The sequence below is a fragment of the Petromyzon marinus genome, chromosome 68 (genome assembly GCF_048934315.1).
Source record: "Petromyzon marinus isolate PM22_M1 ecotype Great Lakes invasive population chromosome 68, UKy_Petmar_22M1.pri1.0, whole genome shotgun sequence".
In the NCBI taxonomy this organism is placed as follows: domain Eukaryota; kingdom Metazoa; phylum Chordata; class Hyperoartia; order Petromyzontiformes; family Petromyzontidae; genus Petromyzon; species Petromyzon marinus.
The window spans coordinates 7,910,599-7,937,556 of NC_133734.1; the positions used below are offsets into that span (position 1 = coordinate 7,910,599).

Here is a 26,958-nt window from a genome sequence, read left to right on the forward strand (position 1 = left end):
GTGGGTGAGTGACTGGGTGAGTGAGTGAGTGACTGGGTGAGTGAGTGGGTTAGTGAGTGAGTGAGTGTGTGAGTGAATGGGTGAGTGAGTGGGTGAGTGAGTGAGTGTGTGAGTGTGAGTGAGTGGGTGAGTGACTGGGTGAGTGAGTGAGTGGGTGAGTGAGTGGGTGAGTGACTGGGTGAGTGAGTGAGTGGGTGAGTGAGTGTGTGAGTGAGTGAGTGGGTGACTGGGTGAGTGAGTGAGTGGGTGAGTGAGTGTGCGAGTGACTGGGTGAGTGAGTGAGTGAGTGGGTGAGTGAGTGGGTGAGTGAGTGAGTGAGTGGGTGAGTGACTGGGTGAGTGTGTGAGTGACTGGGTGAGTGAGTGAGTGGGTGAGTGAGTGAGTGGGTAAGTGAGTGAGTGTGTGAGTGAGTGAGTGGGTGAGTGACTGGGTGAGTGAGTGGGTGGGTGAGTGAGTGAGTGGGTGGGTAAGTGAGTGAGTGAGTGGGTGAGTGACTGGGTGAGTGAGTGTGTGAGTGAGTGAGTGTGTGAGTGAGTGTGTGAGTGGGTGAGTGAGTGAGTGGGTGAGTGAGTGAGTGGGTGAGTGGGTGAGTGAGTGGGTGAGTGAGTGTGTGAGTGAGTGGGTGAGTGAGTGGGTGTGTGAGTGAGTGAGTGGGTGAGTGAGTGGGTGAGTGAGTGTGCGAGTGTGTGAGTGGGTGAGTGAGTGTGTGAGTGAGTGACTAGGTGAGTGAGTGAGTGTGTGAGTGAGTGGGTGAGTGAGTGAGTGAGTGGGTGAGTGAGTGGGTGAGTGAGTGTGCGAGTGTGTGAGTGAGTGGGTGAGTGACTGGGTGAGTGAGTGGGTGAGTGAGTGTGTGAGTGAGTGACTAGGTGAGTGAGTGAGTGTGTGAGTGAGTGGGTGAGTGAGTGAGTGAGTGGGTGAGTGAGTGGGTGAGTGAGTGTGCGAGTGTGTGAGTGAGTGGGTGAGTGACTGGGTGAGTGAGTGGGTGAGTGAGTGACTGGGTGAGTGAGTGAGTGAGTGGGTGAGTGAGTGAGTGACTGGGTGAGTGAGTGAGTGAGTGGGTGGGTGAGTGAGTGAGTGAGTGGGTGAGTGAGTGAGTGGGTGAGTGAGTGGGTGAGTGACTGGGTGAGTGAGTGTGTGAGTGAGTGTGTGAGTGAGTGGGTGAGTGAGTGGGTGAGTGAGTGACTGAGTGTGTGAGTGAGTGTGTGAGTGGGTGAGTGAGTGAGTGTGTGAGTGAGTGACTGGGTGAGTGAGTGAGTGAGTGTGTGAGTGAGTGGGTGAGTGAGTGACTGGGTGAGTGTGTGAGTGAGTGAGTGAGTGGGTGAGTGAGTGACTGGGTGAGTGAGTGAGTGGGTGAGTGAGTGGGTGAGTGAGTGTGTGAGTGAGTGGGTGAGTGAGTGACTGGGTGAGTGTGTGAGTGAGTGGGTGAGTGAGTGAGTGGGTGAGTGAGTGGGTGAGTGAGTGGGTGAGTGAGTGTGTGAGTGTGTGAGTGAGTGGGTGAGTGAGTGAGTGGGTGAGTGAGTGTGTGAGTGAGTGAGTGGGTGAGTGAGTGAGTGGGTGAGTGAGTGAGTGGGTGAGTGAGTGGGTGAGTGTGTGAGTGAGTGACTGGGTGAGTGACTGGGTGGGTGAGTGAGTGGGTGAGTGAGTGTGTGAGTGAGTGAGTGGGTGAGTGAGTGAGTGAATGGGTGAGTGAGTGAGTGGGTGAGTGAGTGTGTGAGTCCACATGGCTAGTATATTATACGCAATATGACCACCTTACGTTACATATCGCGATATATCGCAAAGGCACATCGCGGCAATGAGATATCGTATCGCGATAAACCGCTATTGCCATACGTATATATCGCGATATATCGTCGAAATATATCGCGATATATCGTCGAAGTATATCGCGATATCGTCGACCACGTGGCTCCGCCCCTCCATATCCGGTCACGTGGCTCCACTTCCGGCCACGTCCGTGGGACAGTGAGGGAGACGGTTCGTGTACAGTGCGGGAGACGAGCTGATTTCAGGTTACTCCTAAACATTACACAAACATTACACTAACTATTATACTAACAATTATACTACATTACTAACATCACAAACATTACACTAACATTACACAAACATTACACAAACATTACACTAACTATTACACTAACTACTATACTATTATATTATTATACTACATTACTAACATCACAAACATCACACTAACTATTATACTACTACACTATTATACTACATTACTAACATCACAAACATTACACGAACTATTACACTAACTACTATACTATTATATTATTATACTACATTACTAACATCACAAACATTACACTAACTATTATACTAGTACACTATTATACTACATTACTACATTACTAACATCACAAACATTACACTAACTATTATACTAACTATTATACTACATTACTAACATCACAAACATTACACTAACATTACACAAACATTACACTAACTGTTACACTAACTACTATACTATTATATTATTATACTACATTACTAACATCACAAACATTACACTAACTACTATACTATTATATTATTATACTACATTACTAACATCACAAACATACTAACTATTATACTATTATATTATTATACTACATTACTAACATCACAAACATTACACTAACTATTATACTAGTACACTATTATACTACATTACTACATTATAAACATCACAAACATTACACTAACTATTATACTATTATATTATTATACTACATTACTAACATCACAAACATTACACAAACATTACACTAACATTACACAAACATTACACTAACTATTATACTAACTATTATACTATTATATTATTATACTACATTACTAACATCACAAACATTACACTAACTATTATACTAGTACACTATTATACTACATTACTAACATCACAAACATTACACTAACTATTATACTAGTACACTATTATACTTCATTACTAACATCACAAACATTACACTAACTATTATACTATTATATTATTATACTAGTATACTACATTACTAACATCACAAACATTACACAAACATTACACAAACATTACACTAACTATTATACTAACTATTATACTAACATTACACAAACATTACACAAACATTACACTAACTATTATACTAACTATTATACTATTATATTATTATACTACATTACTAACATCACAAACATCACACTAACTATTATACTACTACACTATTATACTAGTATACTACATTACTAACATCACAAACATTACACAAACTATTATACTAACTATTATACTATTATGCTACATTACTAACATCACAAACATCACACTAACTATTATACTAGTACACTATTATACTAACTATTATACTATTATATTATTATACTACATTACTAACATCACAAACATCACACTAACTATTATACTAGTATATTTTTATACTACATTACTAACATCACACTAACTATTATACTACTACACTATTATACTATTATACTACATTACTAACATCACAAACATTACACAAACTATTATACTACCTATTATACTAACTATTATATTATTTTACTAGTATACTACATTACTAACATCACAAACATTACACAAACATTACACTAACTATTATACTATTATATTATACTAACTATTATATTATTTTACTAGTATACTACATTACTAACATCACAAACATTACACTAACTATTATACTATTATATTATTATACTATTATACGACATTACTAACATCACAAACATTACACTAACTATTATACTAACTATTATACTATTATATTATACTATTATACTACATTACTAACATCACAAACATTACACTAACTATTATACTATTATATTATTATACTATTATACTACATTACTAACATCACTAACATCACACTATTATACTAACTATTGTACTATTATATTATTATACTAGTATATTACATTACTAACATCACAAACATTACACAAACTATTATACTATTATATTATTATACTACATTACTAACATCACAAACATCACACTAACTATTATACTATTATATTATTATACTAGTATACTACATTACTAACATCACAAACATTACAAACTATTATACTATTATATTATACTATTATACTACATTACTAACATCACAAACATTACACTAACTACTATACTACTACACTATTATACTACATTACTACATTACACTAACTATTATACTACTACACTATTATACTATTATACTACATTACTAACATCACAAACATTACACTATTATACTACTACACTATTATACTACTATATTGTTATACTACATTACTAACATCACAAAGATTACAATATTATACTACTACACTATTATACTACATTACTAACATCACAAACATTACAAACTACTATACTACTACACTATTATACTACATTACTAACATCACAAACATTACACTAACTATTATACATCTATACTATTATACTACATTACTACATTACTAACATCACAAACATTGCAAACTACTATACTACACTATTATACTACATTACTAACATCACAAACATTACACTAACTACACTATTATACTACACTATTATACTATTATACTACATTGCTAACATCACACACATTACACAAACATTACACTAACTACACTATTATACTACATTACTAACATCACAAACATCACACTAACTATTATACTAGTACACTAACTACACTATTATACTACATTACTAACATCACAAACATTACACTAACTATTATACTACTACACTATTGTACTATTATACTACATTACTAACATTACAAACATTACACTATTATACTATTATATTTTACTACTACTACATCATCACAAACATCACACTAACTACACTACTATACTACATCATCACAAATATTACACTAACTGCACTATTATACTACATTACTAACATCACAAACATTACACTAACTACACTATTATGCTACTACTACATCATCACAAACATTACACTAACTACACTACTATACTACTACATCATCACACACATTACACTATTATACTACTATACTATTATACTACATTACTAACATCACAAACATTACACTAACTACTATACTATTATACTACGTTACTAACATCACAAACATTACACTAACTACACTATTACACTAACTACACTATTATACTACATTACTAACATCACAAACATTACACTAACTACACTATTATACTACATTACTAATATCACAAACATTACACTAACTACACTATTATACTACATTACTAACATCACAAACATTACACTAACTACACTATTATACTACTTTACTAACATCACAAACATTACACTAACTACACTATTATACTACATTACTAACATCACAAACATTACACTAACTACACTATTATACTACTTTACTAACATCACAAACATTACACTAACTACACTATTATACTACATTACTAACATAACATTACTACTACACTACTATTATACACTACTATACTACTACATCACTACATCGCAAACACCACCAACCCTACTACACTACTACTATACACTACTGCTACATCACTACTGCTACACACTACTATACTACTGCACTACATCACAAACACCACTACTATACTACTACACCACCAACTCCACACTACTACATCACTAATATAATAACACTATTACTACTACTAATATATACATCACACTACTACATTACTACATCACTATCAGCACATTACTATCAGCACATTACTATCAGCACATTACTACTATACTACACTACTATGCACTACGATACTACTAGTACATTACAAACACCACCAACACCACCACTTATATACACTACTACACCACTATTAAATCATCACCACCATACATCACTACTGCATCACTACTACCATCACTACATTACTATACATCATCCCCGTGTCTCTCTCCCCGTGTCTCCCTGTGTCTCTCTCCCCCCGCGTCTCTCTCCCCGTGTCTCTCTAACGCCACCATCAACACCATCATCACTACCATCATCACCAACATCACCAACATCACAACCACCATCACCTACATCGTTATTTTCATTGTAACGTGCTCTCTCTCCCTGTGTCTCTCTCACCATGTCTCCCCCTGTCTCTCTCACTCCATGTCTCTCTCCCCATCCCCCCGTGTCTCTCTCCCCATGCCCCCGTGTCTCTCCCCCCATGTCTATCTCCCCGTGTGTCTCTCTCTCCCCGTGTGTCTCTCTCCCCATATGTCTCTCCCCGTGTCTCTATCTCCCCGTGTCTCTCTCCCTGTGTCTCTCTCCCTGTGTGTCTCCCCGTGTCTCTCTCTCCCCGTGTCTCTCTCTCCCCGTGTCCGTCAGACAGAGACAGACAGAGGCAGACATGGGGTGCGTTCTCTCCCCGTGTGTCTCTCTCCCCGTGTGTCTCTCTCCCCGTGTCTCTCACTCCCCGTGTCTCTCTCCCCGTGTCTCTCTCTCTCCCCGTGTCTCTCACTCCCCGTGTGTCTCTCCCCGTGTGTCTCTCTCTCCCCGTGTCTCTCTCTCTCCCCGTGTCTCTCTCTCCCCGTGTCTCTCACTCCCCGTGTGTCTCTCCCCGTGTGTCTCTCTCTCCCCGTGTGTCTCTCTCTCCCCGTGTGTGTCTCTCTCCCCGTGTCCGTCAGACAGAGACAGACAGAGACAGACATGGAGTGCGTTCTCTCTCTCACCGTGTGTCTCTCTCTCCCCGTGTGTCTCTGTCTCCCCGTGTCCGACAGACAGAGACAGACAGAGACAGACATGGAGTGCGTTCTCTCTCTAACCGTGTGTCTCTCTCTCACCGTGTGTCTCTCTCTCACCGTGTGTCTCTCTCTCCCCGTGTCTCTCTCTCTCACCGTGTGTCTCTCCCCGTGTCCGTCAGACAGAGACAGACAGAGACAGACAGACATGGAGTGCGTTCTCTCTCTCCCCGTGTGTCTCTCTCTCCCCGTGTCTCTCACTCCCCGTGTGTCTCTCCCCGTGTCTCTCTCTCCCCGTGTCTCTCACTCCCCGTGTGTCTCTCTCCCCGTGTCTCTCTCTCTCCCCGTGTGTCTCTCTCTCCCCGTGTGTGTCTCTCTCCCCGTGTCCGTCAGACAGAGACAGACAGAGACAGACATGGAGTGCGTTCTCTCTCTCACCGTGTGTCTCTCTCTCCCCGTGTGTCTCTGTCTCCCCGTGTCCGACAGACAGAGACAGACAGAGACAGACATGGAGTGCGTTCTCTCTCTAACCGTGTGTCTCTCTCTCACCGTGTGTCTCTCTCTCACCGTGTGTCTCTCTCTCCCCGTGTCTCTCTCTCCCCGTGTGTCTCTCTCTCTCACCGTGTGTCTCTCCCCGTGTCCGTCAGACAGAGACAGACAGAGACAGACAGACATGGAGTGCGTTCTCTCTCTCCCCGTGTGTCTCTCTCTCCCCGTGTCTCTCTCTCCCCGTGTGTCTCTCTCCCCGTGTCTCTCTCTCCCCGTGTCTCTCACTCCCCGTGTGTCTCTCCCCGTGTCTCTCTCTCTCCCCGTGTGTCTCTCTCTCCCCGTGTGTGTCTCTCTCCCCGTGTCCGTCAGACAGAGACAGACAGAGACAGACATGGAGTGCGTTCTCTCTCTCACCGTGTGTCTCTCTCTCCCCGTGTGTCTCTGTCTCCCCGTGTCCGACAGACAGAGACAGACAGAGACAGACATGGAGTGCGTTCTCTCTCTAACCGTGTGTCTCTCTCTCACCGTGTGTCTCTCTCTCACCGTGTGTCTCTCTCTCCCCGTGTCTCTCTCTCCCCGTGTGTCTCTCTCTCTCACCGTGTGTCTCTCCCCGTGTCCGTCAGACAGAGACAGACAGAGACAGACAGACATGGAGTGCGTTCTCTCTCTCCCCGTGTGTCTCTCTCTCCCCGTGTGTCTCTCTCTCCCCGTGTGTCTCTCTCCCCGTGTCTCTCTCTCCCCGTGTGTCTCTCTCTCCCCGTGTCTCTCTCTCCCCGTGTCTCTCTCTCCCCGTGTGTCTTTCTCTCACCGTGTGTCTCTCTCTCCCCGTGTCCGTCAGACAGAGACAGACAGACAGAGACAGACATGGAGTGCGTTCTCTCTCTCCCCGTGTGTCTCTCTCTCCTCGTGTGTCTCTGTCTCCCCGTGTCCGACAGTCAGAGACAGACAGAGACAGACATGGAGTGCGTCCTCTCACCGTGTGTCTCTCTCTCCCCATGCGTCTCTCTCGCCGTGTCTCTCTCTCTCACCGTGTGTCTCTCTCCCCGTGTGTCTCTCTCCCCGTGTGTCTCTCTCCCCGTGTGTCTCTCTCTCACCGTGTGTCTCTCTCTCACCGTGTGTCTCTCTCTCTCATCGTGTGTCTCTCTCTCTCACCGTGTGTCTCTCTCTCCCCGTGTGTCTCTCTCTCCCCGTGTGTCTCTCTCTCCCCGTGTGTCTCTCTCTCACCGTGTGTCTCTCTCTCACCGTGTCTCTCTCCCCGTGTGTCTCTCCCCGTGTCCGTCAGACAGAGACAGACAGAGACAGACATTGAGTGCGTTCTCTCTCTCACTGTGTGTCTCTCTCTCCCCGTGTCTCTCTCTCCCCGTGTCTCTCTCCCCGTGTGTCTCTCTCTCCCCGTGTCTCTCTCTCCCCGTGTCTCTCTCTCACCGTGTGTCTGTCTCTCACCGTGTGTCTCTCTCTCCCCGTGTCCGACAGACAGAGACAGACATGGAGTGCGTTCTCTCCCCGTGTCTCTCTCACCGTGTCTCTCTCACCGTGTCTCTCTCTCACCGTGTGTCTCTCTCTCCCCATGTGTCTCTCTCTCCCCGTGTGTCTCTCTCTCCCCGTGTGTCTCTCTCTCACTGTGTGTCTCTCTCTCCCCGTGTGTCTCTCTCTCCCCGTGTCTCTCTCTCTCCCCGTGTCTCTCTCTCACTGTGTGTCTCTCTCTCCCCGTGTGTCTCTCTCTCCCCGTGTGTCTCTCTCTCCCCGTGTCCGACAGACAGAGACAGACAGAGACAGACAGAGACAGACATGGAGTGCGTTCTCTCCCTGTGTCTCTCTCTCCCCGTCTCTCTCTCACCGTGTGTCTCTCTCTCCCCGTGTCCGACAGACAGAGACAGACATGGAGTGCGTTCTCTCCCCGTGTCTCTCTCCCCGTGTCTCTCTCTCACCGTGTGTCTCTCTCTCTCCCCGTGTCTCTCTCTCCCCGTGTCTCTCTCTCCCCGTGTGTCTCTCTCTCACCGTGTGTCTCTCTCTCCCTGTGTGTCTCTGTCTCCGCATGTCCGACAGACAGAGACAGACAGAGACAGACAGAGACAGACATGGAGTGCGTTCTCTCTCTCACCGTGTGTCTCTCTCTCCCCGTGTGTCTCTCTCTCCCTGTGTGTCTCTCTCTCCCCGTGTCCGACAGACAGAGACAGACAGAGACAGACATGGAGTGCGTTCTCTCTCTCACCGTGTGTCTCTCTCTCCCCGTGTGTCTCTCTCTCACCGTGTGTCTCTCTCTCCCCGTGTCTCTCTCTGACCGTGTGTCTCTCTCCCCGTGTCTCTCTCTCTCACTGTGTCTCTCTCCCCTTGTGTCTCTCTCTCCCCGTGTCTCTCTCTCACTGTGTGTCTCTCTCTCCCCGTGTGTCTCTCTCTCCCCGTGTGTCTCTCTCTCCCCGTGTCCGACAGACAGAGACAGACAGAGACAGACAGAGACAGACATGGAGTGCGTTCTCTCCCTGTGTCTCTCTCTCCCCGTCTCTCTCTCACCGTGTGTCTCTCTCTCCCCGTGTCCGACAGACAGAGACAGACAGAGACAGACATGGAGTGTGTTCTCTCTCTCTCCGTGTGTCTCTCCCCGTGTGTCTCTCTCTCCCCGTGTCCGACAGACAGAGACAGACATGGAGTGCGTTCTCTCCCCGTGTCTCTCTCCCCGTGTCTCTCTCTCACCGTGTGTCTCTCTCTCTCCCCGTGTCTCTCTCTCCCCGTGTCTCTCTCTCCCCGTGTGTCTCTCTCTCACCGTGTGTCTCTCTCTCCCCGTGTGTCTCTGTCTCCGCATGTCCGACAGACAGAGACAGACAGAGACAGACAGAGACAGACATGGAGTGCGTTCTCTCTCTCACCGTGTGTCTCTCTCTCCCCGTGTGTCTCTCTCTCCCTGTGTGTCTCTCTCTCCCCGTGTCCGACAGACAGAGACAGACAGAGACAGACATGGAGTGCGTTCTCTCTCTCACCGTGTGTCTCTCTCTCCCCGTGTGTCTCTCTCTCACCGTGTGTCTCTCTCTCCCCGTGTCTCTCTCTGACCGTGTGTCTCTCTCCCCGTGTCTCTCTCTCTCACTGTGTCTCTCTCCCCTTGTGTCTCTCTCTCCCCGTGTGTCTCTCTCTCTCCGTGTCCGACAGACAGAGACAGACAGAGACAGACATGGAGTGCGTTCTCTCACCGTGTGTCTCTCCCCGTGTGTCTCTCTCTCTCCCCGTGTCTCTCTCTCACCGTGTGTCTCTCTCCCCGTGTCTCTCTCTCACTGTGTCTCTCTCTCTCCCCGTGTGTCTCTCTCTCCCCGTGTCCGACAGACAGAGACAGACAGAGACAGACATGGAGTGTGTTCTCTCTCTCACCGTGTGTCTCTCTCTCACCGTGTGTCTCTCACCGTGTGTCTCTCTCTCCCCGTGTGTCTCTCTCTCTCTGTGTCCGACAGACAGAGACAGACAGAGACAGACATGGAGTGCGTTCTCTCACCGTGTCTCTCCCCGTGTGTCTCTCTCTCTCCCCGTGTCTCTCTCTCACCGTGTGTCTCTCTCCCCGTGTCTCTCTCTCACTGTGTCTCTCTCCCCGTGTGTCTCTCTCTCCCCGTGTGTCTCTCTCTCTCCGTGTCCGACAGACAGAGACAGACAGAGACAGACATGGAGTGCGTTCTCTCACCGTGTGTCTCTCCCCGTGTGTCTCTCTCTCTCCCCGTGTCTCTCTCTCACCGTGTGTCTCTCTCCCCGTGTCTCTCTCTCACTGTGTCTCTCTCTCTCCCCGTGTGTCTCTCTCTCCCCGTGTCCGACAGACAGAGACAGACAGAGACAGACATGGAGTGTGTTCTCTCTCTCACCGTGTGTCTCTCTCTCACCGTGTGTCTCTCACCGTGTGTCTCTCTCTCCCCGTGTGTCTCTCTCTCACCGTGTGTCTCTCTCTCCCCGTGTCTCTCTCTGACCGTGTGTCTCTCTCCCCGTGTCTCTCTCTCTCACTGTGTCTCTCTCCCCTTGTGTCTCTCTCTCCCCGTGTGTCTCTCTCTCTCCGTGTCCGACAGACAGAGACAGACAGAGACAGACATGGAGTGCGTTCTCTCACCGTGTGTCTCTCCCCGTGTGTCTCTCTCTCTCCCCGTGTCTCTCTCTCACCGTGTGTCTCTCTCCCCGTGTCTCTCTCTCACTGTGTCTCTCTCTCTCCCCGTGTGTCTCTCTCTCCCCGTGTCCGACAGACAGAGACAGACAGAGACAGACATGGAGTGTGTTCTCTCTCTCACCGTGTGTCTCTCTCTCACCGTGTGTCTCTCACCGTGTGTCTCTCTCTCCCCGTGTGTCTCTCTCTCTCTGTGTCCGACAGACAGAGACAGACAGAGACAGACATGGAGTGCGTTCTCTCACCGTGTCTCTCCCCGTGTGTCTCTCTCTCTCCCCGTGTCTCTCTCTCACCGTGTGTCTCTCTCCCCGTGTCTCTCTCTCACTGTGTCTCTCTCCCCGTGTGTCTCTCTCTCCCCGTGTGTCTCTCTCTCTCCGTGTCCGACAGACAGAGACAGACAGAGACAGACATGGAGTGCGTTCTCTCACCGTGTGTCTCTCCCCGTGTGTCTCTCTCTCTCCCCGTGTCTCTCTCTCACCGTGTGTCTCTCTCCCCGTGTCTCTCTCTCACTGTGTCTCTCTCTCTCCCCGTGTGTCTCTCTCTCCCCGTGTCCGACAGACAGAGACAGACAGAGACAGACATGGAGTGTGTTCTCTCTCTCACCGTGTGTCTCTCTCTCACCGTGTGTCTCTCACCGTGTGTCTCTCTCTCCCCGTGTGTCTCTCTCTCTCTGTGTCCGACAGACAGAGACAGACAGAGACAGACATGGAGTGCGTTCTCTCACCGTGTCTCTCCCCGTGTGTCTCTCTCTCTCCCCGTGTCTCTCTCTCACCGTGTGTCTCTCTCCCCGTGTCTCTCTCTCACTGTGTCTCTCTCCCCGTGTGTCTCTCTCTCCCCGTGTCCGACAGACAGAGACAGACATGGAGTGTGTTCTCTCTCTCACTGTGTGTCTCTCTCTCCCCGTGTCCATCAGACAGAGACAGACAGAGACAGACAGAGACAGACAGAGACAGACAGAGACAGACATGGAGTGCGTTCTCTCACCGTGTGTCTCTCCCCGTGTGTCTCTCCCCGTGTCCGACAGACAGAGACAGAGACAGACATGGAGTGCGTTCTCTCCGCACCGTGTGTCTCTCTCTCACCGTGTGTCTCTCTCTCCCCGTGTGTCTCTGTCTCCCCTTGTGTCTCTCTCTCCCCGTGTCCGACAGACAGAGACAGACAGAGACAGACATGGAGTGTGTTCTCTCTCACCGTGCGTCTCTCTCTCACCGTGTGTCTCTCTCTCCCCGTGTCCGATAGACAGAGACAGACAGAGACAGACATGGAGTGTGTTCTCTCTCACCGTGCGTCTCTCTCTCACCGTGTGTCTCTCTCTCCCCGTGTCCGATAGACAGAGACAGACATAGAGTGTGTTCTCTCTCCCCGTGTGTCTCTCTCTCCCCGTGTCCGACAGACAGAGACAGACAGAGACAGACAGAGACAGACATGGAGTGCGTTCTCTCACTGTGTGTCTCTCTCTCCCCGTGTCTCTCTCTCTCCCCGTGTCTCTCTCTCCCCATGTCTCTCTCTCCCCGTGTGTGTCTCTCTCACCGTGTGTCTCTCTCTCACCGTGTGTCTCTCTCTCCCCGAGTCCGACAGACAGAGACAGACAGAGACAGACATGGAGTGCGTTCTCTCTCTCCCCGTGTCTTTCTCTCTCACCGTGTGTCTCTCTCTCCCCGTGTGTCTCTCTCTCCCCGTGTGTGTGTCCGACAGACAGAGACAGACAGAGACAGACATGGAGTGCGTTCTCTCACCGTGTGTCTCTCCCCGTGTGTCTCTCTCTCTCCCCGTGTCTCTCTCTCACCGTGTGTCTCTCTCCCCGTGTCTCTCTCTCACTGTGTCTCTCTCTCTCCCCGTGTGTCTCTCTCTCCCCGTGTCCGATAGACAGAGACAGACAGAGACAGACATGGAGTGTGTTCTCTCTCACCGTGCGTCTCTCTCTCACCGTGTGTCTCTCTCTCCCCGTGTCCGATAGACAGAGACAGACATGGAGTGTGTTCTCTCTCCCCGTGTGTCTCTCTCTCCCCGTGTCCGACAGACAGAGACAGACAGAGACAGACAGAGACAGACATGGAGTGCGTTCTCTCACTGTGTGTCTCTCTCTCCCCGTGTCTCTCTCTCCCCATGTCTCTCTCTCCCCGTGTGTGTCTCTCTCACCGTGTGTCTCTCTCTCACCGTGTGTCTCTCTCTCCCCGAGTCCGACAGACAGAGACAGACAGAGACAGACATGGAGTGCGTTCTCTCTCTCCCCGTGTCTTTCTCTCTCACCGTGTGTCTCTCTCTCCCCGTGTGTCTCTCTCTCCCCGTGTGTCTCTCTCTCCCCGTGTGTCTCTCTCCCCGTGTCCGACAGACAGAGACAGACAGAGACAGACAGAGACAGACATGGAGTGCGTTCTCTCACCGTGTGTCTCTCCCCGTGTGTCTCTCTCTCTCCCCGTGTCTCTCTCTCACCGTGTGTCTCTCTCCCCGTGTCCGACAGACAGAGACAGACAGAGACAGACATGGAGTGTGTTCTCTCTCTCACCGTGTGTCTCTCTCTCACCGTGTGTCTCTCTCTCACTGTGTCTCTCTCTCTCCCCGTGTGTCTCTCTCTCCCCGTGTCCGACAGACAGAGACAGACAGAGACAGACATGGAGTGTGTTCTCTCTCTCACCGTGTCTCTCTCTCCCCGTGTGTCTCTCTCACCGTGTGTCTCTCCCCGTGTGTCTCTCTCTCCCCGTGTCCGTCAGACAGAGACAGACAGAGACAGACATGGAGTGCGTTCTCTCTCTCCCCGTGTCTCTCTCTCCCCATGTCTCTCTCTCCCCGTGTGTCTCTCTCTCACCGTGTGTCTCTCTCTCACCGTGTGTCTCTCTCTCCCCGAGTCCGACAGACAGAGACAGATAGAGACAGACATGGAGTGCGTTCTCTCTCTCCCCGTGTCTCTCTCTCTCACTGTGTGTCTCTCTCTCCCCGTGTCTCTCTCTCTCACCGTGTGTCTCTCTCTCCCCGTGTGTCTCTCCCCGTGTCCATCAGACAGAGACAGACAGAGACAGACAGAGACAGACATGGAGTGCGTTATCTCTCTCACCGTGTCTCTCTCTCACCGTGTCTCTCTCTCCCCGTGTGTCTCTCTCACCGTGTGTCTCTCTCCCTGTGTGTCTCTGTCTCCCCGTGTTAGTCAGACAGAGACAGACTAGAGACAGACATGGAGTGCGTTCTCTCTCTCCCCGTGTCTCTCTCTCTCACCGTGTGTCTCTCCCCGTGTGTCTCTCTCTCCCCGTGTCAGTCAGACAGAGACAGACAGAGACAGACATGGAGTGCGTTCTCTCTCTCACCGTGTCTCTCTCTCCCCATGTCTCTCTCTCACCGTGTGTCTCTCTCTCTCACCGTGTGTCTCTCTCTCACCGTGTGTCTTTGTCTCCCCGTGTCCGTCAGACAGAGACAGACAGAGACAGACATGGAGTGCGTTCTCTCTCTCACCGTGTCTCTCTCTCCCCATGTCTCTCTCTCACCGTGTGTCTCTCTCTCTCACCGTGTGTCTCTCTCTCACCGTGTGTCTTTGTCTCCCCGTGTCCGTCAGACAGAGACAGACAGAGACAGACAGAGACAGACATGGAGTGCGTTCTCTCTCTCACCGTGTCTCTCTCTCCCCATGTCTCTCTCTCCCCGTGTGTCTCTCTCTCACCGTGTGTCTCTCTCTCACCGTGTGTCTCTCTCTCACCGTGTGTCTCTCCCCGTGTGTCTCTGTCTCCCCGTGTCCGTCAGACAGAGACAGACAGAGACAGACAGAGACAGACATGGAGTGCGTTCTCTCCGCACCGTGTCTCTCTCCCCGTGTGTTTCTCTCACCGCGTGTCTCTCACCGTGCGTCTCTCTCTCCCCGTGTCTCTCTCTCTTGCACCGTGTGTCTCTCCCTGTGTCCGTCAGACAGAGACAGACATGGAGTGCGTTCTCTCTCTCCCCGTGTCTCTCTCTCTCACCGTGTGTCTCTCCCCGTGTATCTCTCTCCCCGTGTCCGTCAGACAGAGACAGACAGAGACAGACATGGAGTGCGTTCTCTCTCTCACCGTGTGTCTCTCTCTCACCGTGTGTCTCTCTCTCACCGTGTGTCTCTCTCTCACCGTGTGTCTCTCACTGTGTGTCTCTCTCTCCCCGTGTCCGTCAGACAGAGACAGACAGAGACAGACAGAGACAGACATGGAGTGCGTTCTCTCTCTCCCCGTGTCTCTCTCACCGTGTGTCTCTCTCCCCGTGTGTCTCTCTCTCACCGTGTGTCTCTCCCCGTGTGTCTCTCTCTCCCCGTGTCAGTCAGACAGAGACAGACAGAGACAGACATGGAGTGCGGTCTCTCTCTCAGCGTGTGTCTCTCTCTCACCGTGTGTCTCTCCCCGTGTGTCTCTGTCTCCCCGTGCCCGTCAGACAGAGACAGACAGAGACAGACATGGAGTGCGTTCTCTCTCTCACCGTGTCTCTCTCTCCCCGTGTCTCTCTCTCCCCGTGTCTCTCTCTCCCCGTGTCTCTCTCTCCCCGTGTGTCTCTCTCTCTCCCCGTGTCCGTCAGACAGAGACAGACAGAGACAGACAGAGACAGACATGGAGTGCGTTCTCTCTCTCACCGTGTGTCTCTCTCCCCGTGTGTCTCTCTCACCGTGTGTCTCTCTCTCCCCGTGTCTCTCTCTCTTGCACCGTGTGTCTCTCTCTCCCTGTGTCCGTCAGACAGAGACAGAGATGGAGTGCGTTCTCTCTCTCCCCGTGTGTCTCTCTCTCACCGTGTGTCTCTCCCCGTGTGTCTCTGTCTCCCCGTGCCCGTCAGACAGAGACAGACAGAGACAGACAGAGACAGACATGGAGTGCGTTTTCTCTCTCACCGTGTCTCTCTCTCACCGTGTATCTCTCTCCCCGTGTGTCTCTCACCGTGTATCTCTCTCTCCCCGTGTCCGTCAGACAGAGACAGACAGAGACAGACAGAGACAGACAGAGACAGACAGAGACAGACATGGAGTGCGTTCTCTCTCTCACCGTGTGTCTCTCCCCGTGTGTCTCTGTCTCCCCGTGTCCGTCAGACAGAGACAGACAGAGACAGACAGAGACAGACAGAGACAGACATGGAGTGCGTTCTCTCTCTCACCGTGTGTCTCTGTCTCCCCGTGTCCGTCAGACAGAGACAGACAGAGACAGACAGAGACAGACATGGAGTGCGTTCTCTCTCTCACCGTGTGTCTCTCTCTCACCGTGTGTCTCTCTCTCACCGTGTGTCTCTCCCCGTGTGTCTCTGTCTCCCCGTGTCCGTCAGACAGAGACAGAGACAGACATGGAGTGCGTTCTCTCTCTCACCGTGTGTCTCTCTCTCACCGTGTGTCTCTCTCTCACCGTGTGTCTCTGTCTCCCCGTGTCCGTCAGACAGAGACAGACAGAGACAGACAGAGACAGACATGGAGTGCGTTCTCTCTCTCCCCGTGTGTCTCTCTCTCACCGTGTGTCTCTCCCCGTGTGTCTCTGTCTCCCCGTGCCCGTCAGACAGAGACAGACAGAGACAGACAGAGACAGACATGGAGTGCGTTCTCTCTCTCCCCGTGTGTCTCTCTCTCACCGTGTGTCTCTCCCCGTGTGTCTCTGTCTCCCCGTGCCCGTCAGACAGAGACAGACAGAGACAGACAGAGACAGACATGGAGTGCGTTCTCTCTCTCACCGTGTGTCTCTCTCTCACCGTGTGTCTCTCTCTCACCGTGTGTCTCTCCCCGTGTGTCTCTGTCTCCCCGTGTCCGTCAGACAGAGACAGAGACAGACATGGAGTGCGTTCTCTCTCTCACCGTGTGTCTCTCTCTCACCGTGTGTCTCTCTCTCACCGTGTGTCTCTGTCTCCCCGTGTCCGTCAGACAGAGACAGACAGAGACAGACATGGAGTGCGTTCTCTCTCTCACCGTGTGTCTCTCCCCGTGTGTCTCTGTCTCCCCGTGCCCGTCAGACAGAGACAGACAGAGACAGACAGAGACAGACATGGAGTGCGTTCTCTCTCTCCCCGTGTGTCTCTCTCTCACCGTGTGTCTCTCCCCGTGTGTCTCTGTCTCCCCGTGCCCGTCAGACAGAGACAGACAGAGACAGACAGAGACAGACAGAGACAGACATGGAGTGCGTTCTCTCCGCACCGTTCCGCGTCCTTGTGGCTCCGAACCTGCGGGTGAAGCGCCCCTCCTGGTGCCGCATGCCCTCGGCCATGGCCGTCTATGCCTGCGTGGTGGTCTCCTACTTCCTCATCACAGGCGGTGGGACCCCGCACTCTCCACTCACTCTGTGTGGCCTCTTGGCGGGGCTCTCCTCTAGAGGGGAGTCCCTCAGCTCTCACGCTGATGACGAAGATGACGGTTCTGATTGTGCGCGTCATTGTTACGATGGTGGTGCCGATGACGATGTGTGGCGTTGATGACGATGATGATGATGATGGTGGTACCGACAGTACTGGTGTTGGTGATGCTGACGGTGATGACGGTGATGACGGTGATGATGGTGTTTTTAAAAAACAACCCCCTACCTCCTCTGTGGTGCCAGACGGTAACGCTGTGCTGGCTGTGAGCGATGCCGTTTAGTGGAAGGCTGATTCTCGACTGGTTGATCCCCTCATGGTGCTCGTAGGCACCGATATAAAAACCGAGCTTGTGCCGGAGGCCCCCCGCGGGGAGAGGCGTCCATGACGTCTCCTGGCCTAGCTCCACTTGGCGGAGCCAGGAGACTGAATCTCTACCCTCGGGGCTCCTCCAGAATCAACAAAAAGCCACTGCGGGTGGCCACGTGGAATGTTCGAACGCTCACTGCTGGAGGAGAGGCTGCCCGCTCCTCTTGTCGGGAGCTGGACCGGATACCGCTTGGATCTCCGGGGAATTAAAGAGGGTCCGGTGGGACCGGCTCTGGCTCCAGCCAGCCACCGTGAGGGGTGGACAGTCCTCTACTCGGGGCAGGAGACTGCCAAACAACAGGGGAGCGGCTCTTCTTCTGAACAAAGGAGTGAAGGGGGCGTGGGAGCGTGGCGGTGAGGTGTGGGAAGCTGTTAGCCCCAGATTCTTACCATAAGCCGGAAGCAAGGAGTGGTGGTCGTGGTTACTTCTGCCCCCACCGAAGATGAACATCAGTGGAGGGATGCAGGCAAGGCCGATGAGTCCGATGCCTTCTGTGACCTGTCACAAGTGCAAACTAAAGTCGCCCCTCGGGATAGATTCCTGCTGTTGGGTGACTTTAATGCCTGAGTGGGTCATGATGCTGGCACCTGGTCTGGAGTGATTTGAAGGCCATGGGCCAGATCAGCTCAATAACAACGGTAGGAGGCTGCTAGACTTCTGTACAGCCCAATGGGGCTTGTAATTACCAACCACGCTGTTCCGGCATTGGCGCATCCACGCAATAATGGAACATCTTTGCCGGTTGGAAATATTCAGGCCGGCCTGCCTGCGATCCATCCTGGGTTTAACCAGACTGGATTGTGTGAGGAGCTCACAAATCCTTAAAAGATCTGGGCAAGGTCCCATCGGTGAGCTCCTCCGGCAGGCAAGGCTGCGATGGCTGGGTCATGTAGCCCGCATGCCCAGCCACCGCATGCCAAAACAGCTTTTGTTCGGCCGGGTCGAGGGGGCTAAACGGGCGCGGCACGGGCTAGAGAAGAGATGGAGTGACGTGGTACAGGAGGACGTGGAGCTGAGTGGACTTGCCGATGACTGGTACCAGCGGTGTCAAGATCGGCCTCTGTGGAGCAGGCTCGTGAAGGATGCTACTGGGCAATTGGAGGCAGTCGCCCTCCAACAACAACGGAGGGCGGAGGAGCGACGCTCACAACAACGAGCGGAGCGCCGGGCGGCTAAAGCACAGCAAGTTGGCACAGTAGGGGGGGGTAACAGCCGGTGGTGCATCTACCGGTCATCTCAGTCAACCCATGGCACCCGCTGGGTCTGTCCCGTGACCTGCCGGCTGGCCTTGGACACCTGACGTGGCCTTGACGTGCGCGCACAGTCCGGCACAATTCCTGATGTGAAGCTTTCGTGACTGCGAGGGTCCACACTCGTTGGTTCTATTCGGTAAAGTCACGTAGTAGTAGCAGTAGCAGTAGCAGTGGGTGAAAAAAATGAAACGGCAAAAAAAATCACGACAGAAACTGTCGGGACGACAGCGCTTCGGCGACCGCTGCTAAGATTCGCATCGTCTTTTTAAGCTCTGGTGGGAGGAGCAGGGGAGCCCTTGGACAGATAGGAGTCTGCGCGTGAGAAATGGCTTGCGTTAAAAGCGTCGAAGCAGCGGGTCGTTGCAGTCCGAAAATCATCGGCTGGGAGGCGAGCATGTTTTTTGTGTAGGATGTGCGCGATGGAAACGGGGAAAAGAATTAAAGATCGGCAAGAATGTGCCGTGAGGGGAGAGCGTGTTAAAAAGGGGTTTGATAGAAAGTTTGGGAAGGGAATGTGCTCGGGTGTGAAGCGCTGTCCTCTGGACAGCAAGGTCCCTTCGACCTGATGAGGGCCACTTGTGTTGTTGGCCGAAACGTCGTGATTTTTTGTCGTTTTTAATTTTTTGTTACCTACTGCGTTGGTGACTTTACCGAACAGAACCAAAGAGTCCGGCACAAGCACCGTGGTGTGGTTACTGGCGCTTGGTGGAGAATGGCGGTTGTTGTGACGGTGATGACGGTGGTGGTGACGGTGGTGGTGACGGTGGTGGTGACGGTGGTGGTGACGGTGGTGACGATGGTGGTGACGATGGTGGTGACGATGTTGGTGACGATGTTGATAGTGGTGGTGATGATGGTGATGATGACGGTGGTGGTGGCGGTGATGATGGTGGTGATGGCGATGTCGATGGTGGTGATGGTGACGGTGGTGACGATGTTGACAATGTTGATAGTGGTGGTGATGACGATGTTGATGGTGGTGACGATGTTGACGGTGATGTCGATGGTGGTGACGATGTTGACGGTGATAGTGGTGGTCGTGATGATGGTGGTGACGGTGATAGTGGTGGTGATGATGGTGGTGATGGCGATGTCGATGGTGGTGACGATGTTGACGGTGGTGACGATGTTGATAGTGGTGGTGATAGTGGTGGTGATAGTGGTGGTGATAGTGGTGGTGATGATGGTGGTGATAGTGGTGGTGATGACGGTGATAGTGGTGGTCGTGATGATGATGGTGGTGATGGCGATGTGGATGGTGGTGACGATGTTGACGGTGATAGTGGTGGTGATGACGGTGGTGATAGTGGTGGTGGTAGTGGTGGTGATGATGGTGGTGATGATGATGTTGACGGTGGTGATAGTGGTGGTGGTAGTGGTGATGACGGTGGTGATAGTGGTGGTGATAGTGGTGATGATGGTGGTGATAGTGGTGGTGGTAGTGGTGGTGATGACGATGTTGACGGTGGTGATGATGGTGGTGATAGTGGTGGTGATGATGGTGGTGATGACGGTGGTGATGATGATGGTGGTGATGACGGTGGTGATAGTGGTGGTGGTAGTGGTGGTGATGATGGTGGTGATGACGATGTTGACGGTGGTGATGATGGTGGTGATAGTGGTGGTGATGATGGTGGTGATGACGGTGGTGATGATGATGGTGGTGGTGATAGTGGTGGTGATGATGATGTTGACGGTGGTGATAGTGGTGGTGGTAGTGGTGGTGATGATGGTGGTGATGACGATGTTGACGGTGGTGATGATGGTGGTGGTGGTGATGGCGATGTGGATGGTGGTGTAGGCATCATCTACGACGTGATTGTCGAGCCACCCAGTGTTGGCTCCACCACTGACGAGCAGGGACACCAGCGGCCCGTCGCATTCCTCGCTTACAGGTGGTGCACATAGTCCACCAATAGTAGTAGTAGTCCACCACTACTACACATAGTCCACCAATAGTAGTAGTAATCTACCACTACTACACTACTACACATAGTCCACCAATAGTAGTAGTAGTCCACCACTGCTACACATAGTCCACCAATAGTAGTAGTAATCTACCACTACTACACTACTACACATAGTCCACCAATAGTAGTAGTAGTCCACCACTGCTACACATAGTCCACCAATAGTAGTAGTAATCTACCACTACTACACTACTACACATAGTCCACCACTAGTAGTAGTCCACCACTACTAGTAGTCCACCACTACTACACATAGTCCACCACTAGTAGTAGTAATCTACCACTACTACACTACTACACATAGTCCACCACTAGTAGTAGTCCACCACTGACGAGCAGGGACACCAGCGGCCCGTCGCATTCCTTGCTTACAGGTGGTGCACCACCCTGACTACTCAGGCTCCACCACTACTACACATAGTCCACCAATAGTAGTAGTCCACCACTACTACACATAGTCCACCACTACTACACATAGTCCACCAATAGTAGTAGTAGTCCACCACTACTACACATAGTCCACCAATAGTAGTAGTCCACCACTACTACACATAGTCCACCACTACTACACATAGTCCACCAATAGTAGTAGTCCACCACTGCTACACGACTACACATAGTCCACCACTACTACACATAGTCCACCACTAGTAGTAGTCCACCACTACTACACATAGTCCACCAAAAGTAGTCCACCACTACTACACTACTACACATAGTCCACCACTACTACACTACTACACATAGTCCACCAATAGTAGTCCACCACTGCTACACGACTACACATAGTCCACCATTACTACACATAGTCCACCACTAGTAGTAGTCCACCACTACTACACATAGTCCACCAAAAGTAGTCCACCACTGCTACACGACTACACATAGTCCACCATTACTACACATAGTCCACCACTAGTAGTAGTTCACCACTAGTGGTAGTCCACCACTAGTGGTAGTAGTTCACCACTACTCATAGTCCACCACTACACATAGTCCACCACTACACATAGTCCACCACCACTACTCATAGTCCACCTCTCCCCACTCTCTCACGCACTGAAGGTGAATTGGCGACATATCAAGGTGGGGCTTCATCATGGGAGGCCTAGGCCTCCTGTTACTGGATCACTCCCCCCACTCTCCCCCCACTCTCCCCCACTATCCCCCCACTATCCCCCCACTATCCCCCCACTATCTCCCCCCACTCTACCTCCCCACTCTCCCCCCACTATCTCCCCCCACTATCTCCCCCCACTATCTCCCCCCACTCTCTCCACACTCTCCCCCCACTCTCTCTCCCCTCTCTCTCCCCACTAACTCTCCCCACACTCCCCCCACTCTCTCCCCCCACTCTCCCCCACTCCCCCCACTCTCCCCCCACTCCCCCCACTCTCCCCCCACTCCCCCCACACTCTCCATCTCTCTCCCCCCACTCTCCTCTCTCCCCGTGCCTCTCACTCCCCACTCCCCACACTTTCCCCCCACTCTCCCCCCACTTTCCCCTCACTCTCCCCTCTCTGTCCCCACTCTCTCCCCACTCCCCAACTCTCCCCCCACTCTCCCCACTAACTCTCCCCCCCACCAACCCTCTCCCCCCCCCCCCCCCACCACCACCCGCCCCCGCCACCGCACCCCCTCCCAGAGTGAATGGACAGTACATCATGGAGGGTCTGGCTTCCAGCTTCCTCTTCAGCATGGGAGGATTGGGCTTCGTGCTGCTGGAGCACTCAAATGGCCCAGCGCTCCCTCGCCTCAACCGCTGCCTGCTGCTCTTCATGGGCACTCTGCTGGTGCTGCTCGGATTCTTCATGGCGCGCGTCTTCATGCGCATCAAACTGCCGTACGTTCACCTCCTCCATCATCAACACGACTGTCACCAACACTGCCACCACCAACACCACTATCACCACCACCAACACCACTAACACCAACACCACTATCACCAACACCACCACGACTATCACCAACACCAACACTGCCACCACTACCACCAACACCACTATCACCAACACCACTATCACCAACACCAACATGACTATCACCACCACCACCACCACTATCACCAACACCACCACCACCAACACCACTATCACCAACACCACCACTATAACCAACACCACTATCACCAACACCACCAACACCACTATCACCAACACCACTACCACCAACACCACCACCAACACCACTATCACCAACACCACCAACACCAACACCACTATCACCAACACCACTAACACCAACATCACTATCACCACTACTACTATCACCACTACCACCAACACCACTATCACCAACACCACTATCACCAACACCACTATCACCAACACCACCACCAACACCACTACCACCAACACCACTATCACCAACACCACTAACACCACTACCACCAACACCACTATCACCACCACTATCACCACCACTACCACCAACACCACTACCACCAACCGCTGCCTGCTGCTCTTCATGGGCTCTCTGCTGGTGCTGCTCAGCTTGTTCATGACCCGCGTCTTCATGCGCATCAAACTGCCGTACGTTCACGGGCGCCTCCTCCTCCTCCTCCTCCTCCTCCTCCTCCGTCGTCATCAACAACAACAACAACTCCTCCTCCATCATCACCAACAACACCACTGCCAACACCACTATTACCACCAACACTATCACCAACACCACTACCACCAACACCAACATCACTATCACCACTATCACCAACACCAACAACACCAATACCACCACCAACACCACCACCAACACCACCACCACTACCACTACCACCAACACTACCACTACCACCAACACCACTACCACCAACACTACCACTACCATCACCAACACTACCACCACCAACACCACCAACACCACTACTTGACACCGCTGGTACCAGTCATCGGCAAGTCCACTCAGCTCCACGTCCTCCTGTACCACATCACTCCATCTCTTCTCTAGTCCGTGCCGCGCCCGCTTAGCCCCCTCAATCCGGCTGAACAAAAGTTGTTTCGGCATGCGTTGGCTGGGCATGCGGGCTACATGACCCAGCCATCGCAGCCTTGCCTGCCGGAGGAGCTCACCGATGGGACCTTCCCCAGATCTTTCAAGGATTTGTGAGCTCCTCACACAAGCCAGTCTGGTTAAACCCAGGATGGATCGTAGGCAGGCCAGCCTAAATGTTTCTAACCGGCGAAGATGTTCCATTAAGGGGGTCCACGTTTCGCAAGCGTAGAGAAGGGAGGGAATGACCGTGGCCGAGAAGACCTGAAGCTTAGTGCGGAGCGACAGACCAGGTAGCTTCCACACAGCGTTACGCTACCGATGAAAAGATATTGCCGCTCGACTGATTCGGAGTGAGACCTCTGCTGTTAATCTGGAGCCAGTCATAAGCACACTGCCCAGGTATGGGAAACTCTCCACTCTCTCCACAAACTGCCCCATCACCGATTGGGAGTTGTGGGGGTGGAGTGTCCGATGGTACAAAATACCCAGGCAGGTGCTTAGTTTTGGTGGGGCTGATGGTAAGGCCCCACCTCTTAGTGGCACGCTCCAGTCTCAGCAGCAGCATCTCCAACTCCTCCTCTGACTGAGCAGCTATTACCAAATCATCAGCATACATAACGTGGTTGAGCAATAGGGAGCCATCCCTTGACCGCACCCGGGCATCGATCAGCCTCCCATTATATCTGTACCATGTGGAGATTCCCCCGGTACAGCTATTGAAGGCTTCACGAACTACGTGGTCAAAATAGATGTTAAATAATGTGGGAGCCAGAGGACATCCCTGTCGCACCCCAAGGTGTACAGGGAATGGCTCTGACTCCCGGCCACGTAGTTTTACCCGGGCCCGCTCACCATTATGAAGGTCCTTAATGATTGTAAGCAGAGGGTCAGGTACTCCAAAAGCACGAAGAACGACCCAGAGCCCAGGCCTACTGATGGTATCATAGGCCTTGACCAGGTCAATAAAGCAGAGATGTAGGTCTTGTTGGAATTCCCTACACCTCTGCTGTAGCAGACGGACAGAAAATATGGCATCTGTGCAGGACCACCCTTTCCTGAAACCGCAATACCACCAATACCACCAACACCACTATCACCAACACCACTATCACCAACACCACTACCACCAACACTAACATCACTATCACCACTATCACCAACACCACCAACACCACCACCAACACCACCACCACTACCACCAACACTACCACTACCACCAACACTACCACTACCACCAACATTACCACCAACACCACTACCACCAACACCACTACCACCAACACCACTATCACCAACACCACTATCACCAACACCACTATCACCAGCACCACTATCACCAACACCACCACCACTACCACCAACACTACCACTACCACCAACACTACCACTACCACCAACACTACCACTACCACCAACACTACCACTCCCATCACCAACACTACCACCACCAACACCACCAACACTACCAACACCACTACCACCAATACCACTACTAGCACCAACACCACTACCACCACCAACACTACCACCAACACCACTACCACCAACACTACTATTACCAACACCAACAATACCACCACCACTACCACAACTAAAACCACTACTGGCTTCACCGTGGCCAGGTCACACGCGGTTAAATTGGTGATGGTGTTGATGGTGATGCTGATGGTGTCGATCGTGATGGTGGTGATGATGGTGCTGATGATGATGGTGCTGATGTTGTCTGTTAATCTTGTTTCCACAGTGGCTACTTGATGGGCTGATGATGATGATGATGACGACGACACTATCACCACACACATCATCACTGCACACAACCATCACCACACATCACACACCACCACCAATCACATCCGTCACCCTTTGCCATCGGAATCACTTGAATAAACCCGGAGGAATTTGGACTTTGGAGTGAAGAGTCATTGTCGTCAGCCCCCGGGGCTCGAGGGGCTGACGACGTCCGTCAGGGTTCCAGCCGTGGCTCTCGAGGTGGCTGCGGGGAGTCCAATTCTGGATCCGCAGATCCCCACTTGTTACGATTCGCACCATACACACACGCACACACACGTGCACACACACGCACGTGCACACACACACGCACACACGCACACACGTGCACACACACACACGCACACACACACGCACACACGCACACACACACGCACACACACACACGTGCACACACACGCACACACGCACACACGTGCACACACACGCACGTGCACACACACACGCACACACGCACACACGCACACGTACACACACACACGCACACACGCACACACGTGCACATGTGCACACACACGCGCACACACACACGCACACACGTACGCACACGTACACACGCACACACACACGTACACACACACGTGCACACACGCACACACACGTGCACACACACACACGTGCACACACACGCACGCACACACGTGCACACACACGCGCGCGCGGTCCCAGGTGCAAGACCTCCGCGTAGCATCTCCACCCGAGCTCTCCCTGCGGAAAGAGAGGGCAGTGAATGCGTTGCAGTCCCTCGTCTTTGCGTCTTCACCTCTCTCTCTCTCTCGCCCCTGGCCAAGCGGCGATGTTAGCGGTCGGCTTTCAAACGCGACGAGCCCCGGGGGGTTCCATCCCCGCCCGTGGCCATCCGACACCAGTGGCAATTCATCGAAGGTCGGCACGGCCTCAAGTGAGTGCCTGGTGCACTGTTGTTAAAAAAAACAAAAAAACGTCGCCACCGGGGGGGAGAGGCGAAGGCCGGCCACCCACCCCCTCGTGTGCCACAGCGCCGGCCTTCACAAGCGCCGCTGCTTACTCGCTAGCAGCACTTGCCCGCAACAGTCTGT

General features: G+C 51.4%; 1 protein-coding gene across 1 annotated transcript; it reads left to right on the forward strand.

Moving 5' to 3' along the window:
• The first annotated feature begins 1,930 nt into the window (after nucleotides 1–1,930).
• Nucleotides 1,931–26,016, forward strand: LOC116958039 (oligosaccharyltransferase complex subunit ostc). The gene is made up of 5 exons (XM_076054894.1): nucleotides 1,931–2,012; nucleotides 17,314–17,490; nucleotides 20,953–21,046; nucleotides 22,767–22,964; nucleotides 25,857–26,016. The coding sequence occupies exons 2-5, from the start codon at nucleotides 17,352–17,354 to the stop codon at nucleotides 25,873–25,875; spliced, it is 450 nt and encodes a 149-aa protein (XP_075911009.1). The 5' UTR covers nucleotides 1,931–2,012; nucleotides 17,314–17,351; the 3' UTR covers nucleotides 25,876–26,016.
• Nucleotides 26,017–26,958: the final 942 nt, after the last annotated feature.